Consider the following 13,884-nt stretch of genomic DNA (forward strand, 5'->3'; position numbering starts at 1 on the left):
GAACAGGCCTCAAAGAATCCTTTTAAACAACATTTATATAATGCTTTAGAGTTTGCAAATCTCACTTACATCATCTCACTGAACCTCTCCACAAGGCTGGGAGACGTCATCTCAGTGTGACAGAGAAATAGAGGCTTAGAGTGGGAGCAATGACTGGCCTAAGATCACACAGTTAGTGATGTAAGAGGTAAAATTCAAATCTAAGTAATTTTTAACCCAAATCTAGCATATATCCATTACAACACGATGGCTATATCTGCAGTTTGGAGGCATCCACACAGAATCACAGAACCAGGAAATCTCAGAGTAGCAACATACAAAGGTCATCTAGTTTGACATCTCTCTGCATATTAATTGTCCATTTTACATTCAGGTGGTAGACAGAACATATGCTGAATAGCAGACCTGGAAGAAACATTAAAATGTAGAATACTGAATAGCAGAGCTAGAAGGAACCTTAGAACATAAGAGTATTAAATGGAAGAATTGGAAAGCATCTTAGGACTATAATATTGAATGGCAGAACTTGGAATACAGACTAAAACTATAGCAAAGCTGGAAAGAAACATAGAACAGTTAATAGCAGAATTTGGAATAAAGAATATCAAAAGGCAGAGCTGGAAGGTATCTTAGAAAATAGAATATTGAATTGCAGGACTTAGGGAAAATACTGAAAGGCAGAAAATATTGAATGGCAGAGCTTAGAACATAGAATAAAAAATGGCAGAACCAGAAGGAACTCCAGAACACTATATACAGACACATATATACAAATATCATAGCACATTATATCAAATGACAGAATATGGAATGTAGAATGGCAGACTTGGTGAACACATAATTAATAGTGGCAGCACTGGAAGAAACCTGGAAAAGTGGACTATACAGAATGGCAAAGCTGACAGGAACTTTGGAATCTATAATATAGGAAGGCTGATCAGCATTGGAATACAGCACACAGAACATCAGAATTAGGGGGGAATCTTAAAACCATCTAGTCTAAACTCTTCATTTGACAGATAAGGAAATCTAGACCCAGAGACAGCAAAAGTTCGTCTAAAACCCTACAGACAGCTAATGGGAGAGCTGGAAGGAGAAGGCCAGTCATCTGTCTTCCAGACTGCTGACCTTGAGCAAACTGCTCTCCCTTCATACATCTCAGTTTCCCCTTCTGTACTATGGAGACAATGATCCTGTACTGTTTCCCTTGTCGGTGTGTTAGGAAAGTAACAATTAGACAGAGGATATACAAGAGACACAGACATAATCCTTTCAGTGTTCACTCATGTCTACAGTCTGAGTCAATAAGTAATCCATTTGCTAGCTCACAATTGTTTGTCTTCCAAGTGAACTTCAGTAGCTGTCACCCAGGTGGATTGATTAGAGTTTTCTTGAAGTAAAAAGGTAAAAGAACTGTCCTTTGGGGAAAAGAGGCTGGATGGAGCCATAATGTAACATGCATGTGCACTCTGGAGACTTTTTGTCTAGGGCAGCACGGCCTCCTGAGTATGTACTGATGGGAGTACCACGTCAAACAATAGTGTAATCACAGAAGCACAGTACATAAGAGACGCACTTGAGAAACCATCAGGCATTACAGCTATTATTATCCCTACTTGATGTATGTGAAAACTGAGGCTTGGAAAGGATCCAACTCATACATAACCGAGGTTTGAACTCAGGTCTGCCTGATTCTGGAACTGACACTCATCGCAGTGACATTATATCTCTCCAGAATGTCAAAGATATCATCATGATGTTGGGAAGCCAAATGATGGGAGGGATGGCAGTCCCAGAAATGGGGACATTTGGATGAGTTGAGGAGGGAAAGATGATACAATCCATTTTTAGAAATGTTGATTTTAAGATGGAGAAGTAAAGTCATCACTCATCAGACTGTTGGCAGCAAGTCACTGGGTGTCCAGAAAATCAATTAGAGTGGGTATATGGAATTGAGAGTCATCAGCATAGATTTGAAAATTGAACACATGGGAGCTGATGAGATCACCAAGCAAAAACATGTAGAGAGCCTTAAGGGACACCCAAGTCAGAGCCTTGGAAGACACCCACACTTAGAGGATGAGAGATAGTTGAATAATCAACAAAAGAACCTAAAAAGGAGTGGTCAAACAGGAAAAAACAGGGCACTGACTAATAAATTGAGGGATGGTAAGAGATCTATGAGAAGGGAGCATTCAGCTGTTTTGAAAACTACAGAGAGTTCCAGTAAGATGATCACTTGAGGAAAGGCACTGGATCAGGAACATTAGAATAAGTGGATGATTGTGGAGAGAGAAATTCCAACTGAAATGGAGGATCAGAAGCCTAATGGCCAGAGGCTGAGAAATGAGTAGGAAGTGAGAAAATAGAGGCAAAGGATGTGGATGGCCCTATGATTTGGGCAAAGTATTTGTAAAACCTAGGACGACAGATTAGGGTGAGGGGACAAGGAAAGAGGGATTATAAAACCAAGGGAAGGACATTTGTAAGCTTTGAGGAAAGAGCTGGTGGCCCCAGGTCACAGAGAGAAGCAGCAGAGCTAGGATTCTACCTCAAAGTCTGTGACTCCTGAGTCCAGGACTCTTTCTGCTACATCAAGATGTCTGAATGTAATGAAAAACAGCACTTACAAACAAACTATTATTTATTTCTTGCTGGGAAAAGATCATGCTAGAGGCAGCAGCCAAAAGCATCAGAGAGAACCAGAGGATTCAACAAGTTGTTTCTCCCTCTGCAAAATGGGCATAGTTGTGCTTGTACCACCTATTTTGGGGAAGGAGTTCTCTAAACATAAAGCACTACTCAAGGTTCTTGTTCAGTCATTTTCAGTAATGTATGACTCTTTGTGATCCCATTTGAGGGTTTCTTGGCAGAGATACTGGAACAGTTTGCTATTTCCTTCTTTAGCTTATTATCATTTACAGATAAGTAAATGGGGTTAAGTGACTTGCCTACGTCACACAACTAGGAAGTATCTGAGGCTGGATTTGAACTCAGGAAGAGGGGGGCTCCTGACTCCATCCCTGACACTCCACCCCCTGTGTTATCTGCTGTCCCAGGTCAGCTAGCAGGGGAGCTATAATGAATCTACTATTACTAGATTACAAGCTCCATGAGGACAAGGATTAGGTTCTTTTACTAAATTTCTAAGCATGGCCCCAGGAGGAAACAGACATTGATTTGCTGGATTCTAGATTCTATGGATGCTAAATTGTCCACTAAGTTGGACACTAAATTCTATGAGGCAGCTAGGGGACAGAGTGGTTGAATGCCGAGTCTGGAGTTAGGAATCCAACCCCAGATGCTAGTAGCTGGTTGACTTTATTATTATTATTATAATTATTATTATAGGATAAATCACTGAACCAGAGTTATCATTAATTTCCTCAATTCTTCATTATTCAGCTATTTTTCAATCATGTCTGACTCTGTGACCCATTTGGGTTTGTTTTTTGTTTTGTTTTTTGGCAGAGATACTGGAGTGGTTTGCCATTTCCTTCTCTAGCTCATCTTTACAAGTGAGGAAAATAAGACAAATACAGTTAAGTAACATGTCTAGGATCACCCAGCTAATAAGTGTTTGGGGCCAGATTTGAACTCAGGAAGATTATTCTTCCTGACTTCAGGACTGGCACTATTTCTACTGGACCACCTTGTTTCCCTCTTCAACTTTAAATGGAGATAATAGTGCCTATTTCTCAGGATTGTTGTAAAAATAAAATGAGATAATAATTGCAAAGTGCTCAACACAGTACCTGGGCCATGAATGTGCTATCTAGCAACAGAACTAGTAAGAAAACCAGAAGATAGCATATTGGATAGCAGAGCTGAAATGAACTTTGGAATGCAGATTATAGGATACAGAAAATCAGAGTGAATATTAACTTTGGAATATGTAGTACAGAGAGAAAAATCTGGGGGAAACAAGTACTTACTCCTTTCCCTTTCCACTAAACCCCAGATAGAAAAAGCTTCCCTCTCTAATTAATTTGTCTCCTCCACAGTATCAGGCATAGGGCCCTCCCTACAGTAGGCATTCAGTAGCATTCTATTGGATGGATGCCAGGAGTGAAGGGAACTGATGTATAATATTCGTTTTAGTTCATTTCAATATTTATTAAGCACCTACTATGATACAAGGATTTATGCTTACACTGTGAGAAAAACAGAAAGGTGAGCTCCATTTCTAGATGGTATTTAATTTCCAAACAACCTCACAACATCCCTAGAAGGTAGGTACCACAGGTACCTTTACAGATGAATCAGTGAGTCTCAGCAGGATGAAAAAGCACACCTGACCAAGATCTTCTGACTCCAAGTCCCATGCTTGCATGTCTGGTGAAGTCTCTGCCCTGAGGGTGTGCACAGACTAGAGGGGAAATAGACACAGAGCATTTTGCAGCTTTCTAATGTACTGAACACACAGCCCTCTAAACTCTAGTTATCTTTGTCTTGGGTTATAATACTATAAACTCTAAAGATAGCTCAATAACTAGAGCATGGGGTCAGAATTAAGAAATTAACATGAATTAAAATTCTATCTCAGATACCTCTTAGCTGTGTGACCCTGGGCAAGTCACTTAACCATTTTTGCCTTAGTTTCCTCATCTGTAAAATGAGCTGGAGAAGAAAAAGACAAATCACTCCAGTGTCTTTGCCAAGAAAATCTCAAATGGGGTCATGAAGAGTCAGACATGAGTGAAACAACTGAAAAACAATCTATAAGCTAGTTCTAGGATAAGCATATTCTGCATCATTCCAAGTGATCCGCGCAGGATTCCACACATATGCACAAATGCTTATTGGATTAAACTGAAGATGTGGGCACAAGTAACTTTACCACAAAATAATATCCTTGCATGTGAGGGAAGAGACAAGCATAGTGCAGGGAAATGTGGATTAGTAATGGTAATGAGGAAAGGCTTCACCACCGAGATTCCTTATCGTAAGCAATTATAAGAGGTGAGAGTTTCTGCGTGGAGTGGGTCTTTTCTGGAGCTGATTTACAGCAATAAAATATTACATGCCAAAGTCTGACTTCTCAGATAGACCTTGTATTCTATCAGGGCAGGAATATCTCTTAGCTAAACTGCCCCGGTAGTGAGCATCCCCCAGCAGGTTCTCACTGCCTATCAAGGAGCTGATCTCCAGAGGCCCCCTCTCTTTTAGGTTTTCCTAATTCCTCTCCTCCCCATTCCTAAGTTATCCCAGTGGGAACAGGAGGGAAGCCTGAGATTAGTTCCCCTCATTTTGTAGAGGAGAACACTTGAGAAAAGATCAGCGACTTGCCCAAAGATACCCAATGGGTTAGAGGCAGAGCTAAGATTCATACTCACATTTTTCAGCCATAGATTTATGGGGATGTTAGCCATTTGAAGTCAGTATTTCATTTTTCTATCATGCTATATCTTTCCTTCGTTTCTTAGCCAAATCTCTTGAAAAAAAAGTTATTTACACTTTCTTCTCTCCTTTCTCATTTTTTTAAATTCAAAAATTGGGCACACATATATAAGCTCCCATGCAAAGCCAAACAAATAATGAACTCCCAAACACACACACACATTTATAAAGGCACAGGTGTACCAACAATCCTAAACACACACACACACACACACACACACACACACACACACACACTTATAGAGCATAAAAGGGTTGGACAGGCAGAGAATGAAGACCAGAGATCTGATCTGGGATTCATAAACATTTTCTGTTAAGGTGGGAATGAAGCTCCAAAGAGGTCAGCAATGATGAAGAGAGAACAGAAGCTAGTCATTGCCTACGTGCATCTGGTAGTTTTACAGCTATCTGTGTGAAAAGAGAGGAGGAAAAAAAGAGAAAGCTAAGGGAGAGAGGAGGGGCAGGAAAGAGAAAAGAAAAGGAGAGGAGAAGAAAGAGGAAAAATAGGGAAAGAAAAGGAAAAATAAGAAATAAGGAAAAAGAACAGAGAGATGCATAGGACTTAAGTGGCCATCTAGCTCAAGCTCCAAGAGGAGAAATAATTTGCCCAAAGTCATCAGGTAGCTACTGAGAGCTACATGGTAGCTACATGAAAGTACATGGTAGGTACAATAGTCTTTGTCTTCACCAAAGAAATGATTTCTTGTTAACTGCTCTCAGAAAGCTTCTGAACTGATGAAGAGATAAGGTTCCCGCTTTCAGGGCTCCTCTGGTTTTTGCAAGAATCTTGCAACATCAGAGACTTTCAATGATGATCTAATCTGACTCCTTCATTTCAGAGGAGGACCCCAAGGCCTTGGGGGCCCTGAGATTTTTTTAGAACTGCTATCTCCTCTGTCCCACCCAATGCTCTATTCTATGTGACTCTACTATTGAACCTGTTTGCCTCAGTTTTTTTCATTGTTAAAATGAGGGTAATAACAGCCTCTACCTCTCAGGGTTTCTATGAGGATACAATGGGGAAACAGTTATAAAGCATATAGTGAGCACTGTATCATCATCATCAACATCATTATCATCACCATCACCATCATCACCATCATCACCATCACCATCATCACCATCACCATCACCACCATCATCATTATCATTATCAACACCATCATCACCATCACCATCACCACCATCATCATTATCATTATCAACACCATCATCACCATCACCATCATTACCATCACCATCACCATCATCATCATCATCATCATTGCCATGCTCTGGCATCTACCCAGTGAAGTCTGAGGCAGGAGAAAACAGACTTACTTGGCAAGGACTCGGCCCCTTGTCTTTCGCCTTGGGTGCTATGAGCAGAGAAGGTCTCGGCTACCATGCGCTCCACCGGGGTGAGGATGAGGGCCTGGGTTTGCCCACCCTCAGTGGCGGCTCTCTGCTGTTCCCCAAGTTTTTTCCTCACGACACCCCGAAGGTCCCGCCACTTGTGTTTTAAGTCACCCATGTCCCGCCGGCAGTATCCCAGATTATTGACGGCTTGGAGGATCTTGTTCCATACACGGTGTTTCTTGGCTGGTGTGCCCCGGAGTGCCCCAAAGAGCAACTGGTAATGTCGCGTGACCTTCTGCACCAGTATCTCTGTCTCCTGGGGACTAAAGTTTGGTTTTCGGGTCTTGGCACGTGAGTGAGGGCCTGGCTGTGGTGGTGTGGAAGCAGGCCCATCCTCTGATAAAGGGGTGGCCACAGCAAGGTCTGGACTGGGGCTCCTCTTGCATGTTAACATGTTGATAGTGGATCCTATAAAAGAACCAGACAGAGATAGGGTATGGCATGGGCATGGACTCTGGGGGCAAGAGCTATCTTGGGAAAGAGCTGGCACCTGAATTGAATAAGGATTCCTCTGTTAATAGAGAAGCCCATCTATCATCTTGACCCTTTGAAACATGACTTGGTAATATATAGCAAATAGACTATAATTTATAAGAAATCAAGCCATTCTCCAAATGATAAATGGTCAAAAGAATAGGAACAGACAATTTTCAGAGGACGAAACTGAAACTACTTCTACTCATATTAAAAGGTGCTACAAATCATTATTAATCAGAGAAATGCAAATTAAGACAACTCTGAGATATCACTACACACCTGTCAGATTGGCTAAGATGACAGAAAAAAGTAATGATGAATGTTGGAAGGGATGTGGGAAAACAGGGACACTGATGCATTGTTGGTGGAGTTGTGAACGAATCCAACCATTCTGGAGAGCAATCTGGAATTATGCCCAAAAATTATCAAATTGTGCATACCTTTTGATCCAGTAGTGTTTCTATTGGGCTTATACCCCAAAGAGATACTAAAAAAGGGAAGGGGACCTGTATGTGCCAAAATGTTTGTAGCAGCCCTGTTTGTAGTGGCTAGAAACTGGAAAATGAATGGATGCCCATCAATTGGAGAATGGCTGAATAATTTATGGTATATGAATGTTATGGAATATTATTGTTCTGTAAGAAATGACCAGCAGGATGAATACAGAGAGGCTTGGAGAGACTTACATGAACTGATGCTGAGTGAAATGAGCAGAACCAGGAGATCTTTATAAATGGCAACAACAAAATTATTCAAGGATCAATTCTGATGGAAGTGCTTCTCTTCAACAATGAGAGGATCCTAATCAGTTCCAATTTATCAGTGATGAATAGAATCAGCTATACCCAGCACAAGAACACTGGGAAATGAGTGTGGACCACAGCATAGCATTTACACTCTTTCTGTTATTGTTTGCCTGCATTTTTGTTTTTCTTCCTAGGTAATTTTTACCTTCTTTCTAAATTTGATTTTTCTTGTGCAACAAGATAATTTTATAAATATGTATACATATATTGTGTTTAACATATACTTTAACATGTTTAACATGTATGCCATTTAGGGGAGGGAGTGGAGGGAAGGAGAGGAAAAGTTGGAACAGAAGTTTTTGCCAAGGTCGAATGTTGAAAAATTACCCATGCATATGTTTTGTCAATAAAAAGCTATTTAAAAAAAGAAATATGACTTGGTGACACATCCATAGTTCCCCTCCCCTATCCTTCCTATAAGTTTTCACTCCCATGTGACCTCCAGCTGGTCTGTCATTTGAGGCCAGATACCCATTGAGGGTCAGGCAATATGTACTTTTCCACCTCTTCTTTTCTCAACTAAACACCTTGAAAAATCCATTTATACTAACTTCTTTTTTAAAATTCAACTTTTTCAGAGCTGCATTCTTCTCCTTCCCATCTCTCTTCCATCACCCCAAAAATAAGAAAAACAAAACCATTACAAATATATGGTCAAGCAAAACAAATACCAGGATTGGCCACATTTCCAAAAATATATGTCTCCATCTGTATTCTGAGTCTATCAACCCTCTATCAGGAGATGGGTCCTTAATCTATATTAATATTTAATCATTGTTGTCGACTCTCTTGGATACTTATTTTTCTCAAACTATTTTTGACACTGTATTTTCGTGGTTCTTTACCTATCTAACCATTTCTCCTAAGTCCCTTTGTTATATCATCACCTATTTAAGATGCATACCCAAAGCTCTATTTCAAGACTCCCCTTTCTCTCTCACTTATTTGGTAACTTCATTAGGTTTGATAGGTTCATTATCAATTCCATGTAGATGAAGATATCTTCCAGATATATATCTATGTCTATATTTCTCTACATAGATCTATCTATCTAGCATCTACCTAAACTTATCCACTTTTAGTCTCTCCCAAGCTCTAGCTATATATCACTAACATCACTCTGTGCCTATGAAACTGGATGTCTTATAGGAATCTTAAATTCAGTATTCCAAAACAGAACTAATAGTCTTTCTCTATGAACCTCCTACTCTTCCTCTTTCAAACTTCCCTAGAGCTGTAGAGGGCACTAATATCCTTCCCATCACTCAGGTTCACAATCTCAGTATCACCCTTGACTCCTCAAGCTCATGTATCCTACATATCCAATCAGATGTCAGTTTTTGCCTTCCTATATGCATAACAGCTTTCATATTCTCTCCACTTACACAGACCTTAACCTACTTCAAACTTTTATTACTTCTTGTCTGGACTTCAGCAATAGCCTTCAACTGGGGTTCCTTACCTTGGATTTCTCTCCACTCCTCCAAACAAACAGTAAAGTGACTTTCTTTTTTGTTTTTATTCAAGAATATTTTATTTTCCCAATGTAAAGGTAGCTATCAATATTCATTTTTTATAAGATTCTGAGTTCTAAATATTATTTTCTCTCCCCCAAGACAAGTATTTTGATACCATTACACATGTATAATTATAAAATGATTTTCTTAAACCTCAAAGGTCTGACCATGTCACACAACCTTACTCCCACACATGTGACAGCAAATTCCACTGGCTCTGTATTACCTCTAGGCTCATATGCAAAACCCTCAGTTTGGCACTTAAAGACCTTCACAACCAGATCTCTGCCTACCTCTCTCCATCTTGTCTTAGAGGTGACACCCCTCCATCTTCTCAGTGGTTTACCACACTGGTCTATTTGCTCTTCTGTGCATGTCACTCCTCCCATCCTGTCTCTGCATCAGCTGTCCTGTAAATATGGAATGTCCTCCCCTCCTTTCCTCTGCCCCTTGGAATCTCGCATTTCCTTCAGCACTCAGCTCAAGTACTACCTTCTTTAGGAAGCTATTGTTTTTAGCTTCCACTATCTATTAATGCCTTCCCATCCAGAATTATCTTGTCTAGAAAAATCAATATATCTATAGCTAGCTATCTGTCAAAAAAGGGAAATAAAACGAGGGGATAGGCGCTAGATGCTCCAAATACTAAGACTCAGAGTAGTGTGATTTGGAATGCTGAAGAGAAAGCCCACATTGATGAAATTCATCTTTCATAAAATGAAACCTTTCACAGAGTCAAAGATTTAGTGTTTAGAGCTCAAAGTGAGTTTACAGATCACCTGTCCAATTCCATCATTTTATAGCTGGTGAAAGTAAGAATAAAAGAAATGAGTCACCTGATCAAAGCTGCAAAAGGTGGTAAGTAAATTGGCCTAGTCAAAGGTTTTTCAGGTTCTCAAAGAACACTAATGTTAAGCATTTAATATTTGTTATTTTGTTCAATGTGATTCTAAGTGTATCGCAGCAGTATGGGCTGAGCTTGTGTCCAGGGAAAGGTAAATAGGAAGAAATCTCTAAGGGATTATATTCCAGAGTTCCTATAACTGATCCTGATTCTTTTTCTTAGCCTTCATATCTACTGTGAGACAGTCCTTTCTTACCTCCAGGTTGAATGGGAACTCAGGGAGATCCATGAACCCACAGCTAGGTTGCACTTAAGTGTGCTGGGCCTGTAGTCAGAAAAACCTAGTTTTAGATCCTTACTAGCTATGTGACTCTGGACAAGTCACTTAACTTGTATCTGTTCCAGTTTCCTTATCTGTAAAATGCGGATGATAATAGTGTGTACTTTCTAAAGTTATTGTGGGGATTAAATTAGATAATATTTATAAAGCACTTAGTACACTGCACATAGTAGGTACTTAATAGAAACTTTCATATTCTCTCCACTTACACAGACCTTATCCTACTTCAAACTTTTATTACTTCTTGTCTGTAGTGTAATCCAGTGATTTATCCAGTAAGGCCAGTGATTTAGCCTGGAATGACTTCTTTAGCCAAAATAAAGGAGACCTATTTTTGGTGACTGTCATAGACTATATTTTTTGGGTTCTCTCATTTAGAGCTGTGGATGTGGTTTTGCTGATGGGAAGAACCCCTTCCCCGCTTGGAGTCAGACCATCTGGATTCTTGTTCTTGACACTGCTACAAACTCACTTTAGATCTTAAACAATTCCACTCTCTGGAGTACCTTAATAAAATGGGAAGATAATTCTTGCACTACTTACCTCAGGGTCAGAGAGTGTTTTATAAATAATAAAGAACTATAAAAAGGGAAATGATGACTATTTTTCCTGCTGTTATCATTACTATTATTATTAATTCACGATTTGGAACTGGTAGCAATGCTCTTGAGGTCCTGTGGAATAATGGATGTCTTCACCTATAAATCAGGAGACTGGGACCTCAGCCCCATCTCTGTAATTCTATGACTTTGAGCACTAGCTTATCCTGGGTCTCATCTGTTCCTCATCTGTACAACAGAAATAATAACCAGTGCTGCTGAGCTCAGAGGGGTGTTATGGGCAGCAAACGAAAGAATTGGCTCTAAAGCCCTCAGTATTGATTTAAAATACTATGTAGTTACTATCATTTCAGACAGCAAGATGAGACTCCTTCCATTTCCTTGTCAAGATATTCTTTCCAAAAAGTAATTGCATATCATCTCCCTCATTGGTTTGCAAGCTAGTTGAGGGCAGGAACTATCTTTTGCCTTTCGCTGTGTCTCCAGCTGTTAGCACACAGCAGGCATCTGATAAATGCCTGTTGCTGTTTTTGTCTCAAGTTTTGCTTAGAAAACCCTCATGTAAACACTATTGCTAAGAAGACATCGTAATTAGATCTAAAAAGTTTCCCAGCTTTGCCATTTTCTAGTTGTATGACAGTGAACAAGTTACCTTGTCTTCGATCCCCAATTTTCCCATCCCCAAATAAGGATAACAATAATATGTTTCTTTTCCTTGCCCAGTAAGTGGTTTCTAAACTGAAAGAGTTACAGAAATGGGGTCAACTATCCTGAGAACTATCAGGACCTTTTAGAGGAGAGCCCACTTGCATATAAACAACCATCATGGGGCCCATTACATGCTCAGGTTAAGACAGAAAGGTCTGACGAGGTGATGGGAAGAAGTAAAGAACAGAGAGGCAGAAGGATGCTTGGAGATCACCTGCCCAAGCCCCTCATTTTATTGATAGGGAAACTGAGGCCCACAGGTGAAGCACTTCGTCTAAGGTTAACCAGGTAGTAGCAGAACAGAGATCTGAATACGCCAAAGCCTGGAGTAAGGCAGGCAGTGACAGCGGCTCAGGGTGCTAGTGGCGGGACAGGGATGAGGTGGAAAGAGCAGGGCCCGAGATTCAAACTGGCCTCTGCTGCTGTCTTCCCTTTGTGACCTAGTCCCGCTACTTAATCTCTCCCGGCCTCAGTTCCTCCACATAATATCAATATAATATTTAGATTATAAATATAACACAATATAAATAATGTAACAAGAGGGTTAGACTCGAGAACTTGTTGGGGTTTTTCCAAATCCATCTCTACTGTGATCCTGTGTTAATCACGGAATGGGGCCTCTGCTGACACAGCCTGAGTTTCCTTTTATAGGAAGTTTCTCCTTCTCTAATTCAGTGTTCTCCAGGGAAGGAGAAAGACAAACAATCAAATGGGTTTGGCTGAATCAACCATTTTCCTTAGGGCAACTTCACAACAACCTATTCCATTTTCCAAAACATTTTTAGCCTGTGGCTGTTAGAGTGTAACACAAAATGTCAGGGCCAGGAGAGACCTCGGGATGTGGCACAAGGAACAGCAGAGCGGGGAGGGCCTTAAAGGTCAACCGGGGCAGTCCTCTCCTCTTATTCATGAGGAAACTGAGTTCCAAAGAGGGGAGGTAAGAAAGCCCAAGTCCCAGATCAGTAGCAGAGCCACACTTAATCCCCATCTCCAGGTACCCAGGACAGGCCTTCTTGCACATCTCATTATTTCACATTTGCACAGCCTCAGAGGCTAAGATGTGGGCTTTTTGTGGGTTTGTCTTATTTATTCATATATTCCTCCCCTCCACCCCAAGATTCCAATTAAAAAACATTTGTCCAATTCTTGTTAGAGGCAAAAGGAAAGAAAGGGTGAAGAAGGTAAGGTTTGCTTGGCCTCTGTTCTAAGGGAGGGCTCATCATGGAAGAAGCTGGAGGAAGAAAAGAGCCAGTCTTTGCCTTTCTATTCTTAGTAAGGTAAGAAAGATGAATGAGAGGAGAAGAGGACAGTAGAGGAGAGGAGAAAGTAAGGAAACAAGAGGAGAGGGCAAGGGAGAGGGAAAAGGTAAAGGGAGGGGAAAGGAGAGAGGAGATAGCGAAGGGGAATAGAAAGAGATAGTGAAAGAGAGACAGAGAGAGAGATAGACAGACAGACAGACAAAGACCAGAGCCAAACTTCTGACTTCTGGGACATCCTCTGTCCTGCTAGGTGCAACAGAAAGAATTCTGGACTTGGAGTCAAAAGTTCTATGTTCAAATCCCAATTTCGATAATTGCTAGCTGTGTGACTCAGGATGAATTATTTTACCTTGTTAGACATCAATTTATTTCTTTGTAAAATAGAAATAATATTTATACATCCTATTCCACAGAATTGTTGTGAAGAGGGCACTTTGTAAAGTCTTCAAGTACTATAGAAATGTGATTTTCCCCCCTGCCTTTACCCCTACTGCCTGCTTACCCCAGAGATTCCTCCAGCTTTGTTCCCACCTCACTTCTTCTGGTAGTGCTCTGGTTATCCAGGCTTACTCTTA

At 40.5% G+C, this 13,884-nt stretch overlaps 1 protein-coding gene across 1 annotated transcript in view; it reads right to left on the bottom strand.

Moving 5' to 3' along the window:
• The window catches only part of TSNARE1 (t-SNARE domain containing 1), a 262,831-nt gene that overhangs the window by 2,505 nt on the left and 246,442 nt on the right, over positions 1-13,884 (bottom strand). The window contains exon 10 of the mRNA XM_051971168.1: positions 6,721-7,206. Coding sequence (XP_051827128.1) covers positions 6,721-7,206 — 486 coding nt within the window. The remainder of the gene's footprint in view (positions 1-6,720; positions 7,207-13,884) is intronic.

Source organism: Antechinus flavipes, chromosome 1 (assembly GCF_016432865.1).
Source record: "Antechinus flavipes isolate AdamAnt ecotype Samford, QLD, Australia chromosome 1, AdamAnt_v2, whole genome shotgun sequence".
Lineage (NCBI taxonomy): Eukaryota > Metazoa > Chordata > Mammalia > Dasyuromorphia > Dasyuridae > Antechinus > Antechinus flavipes.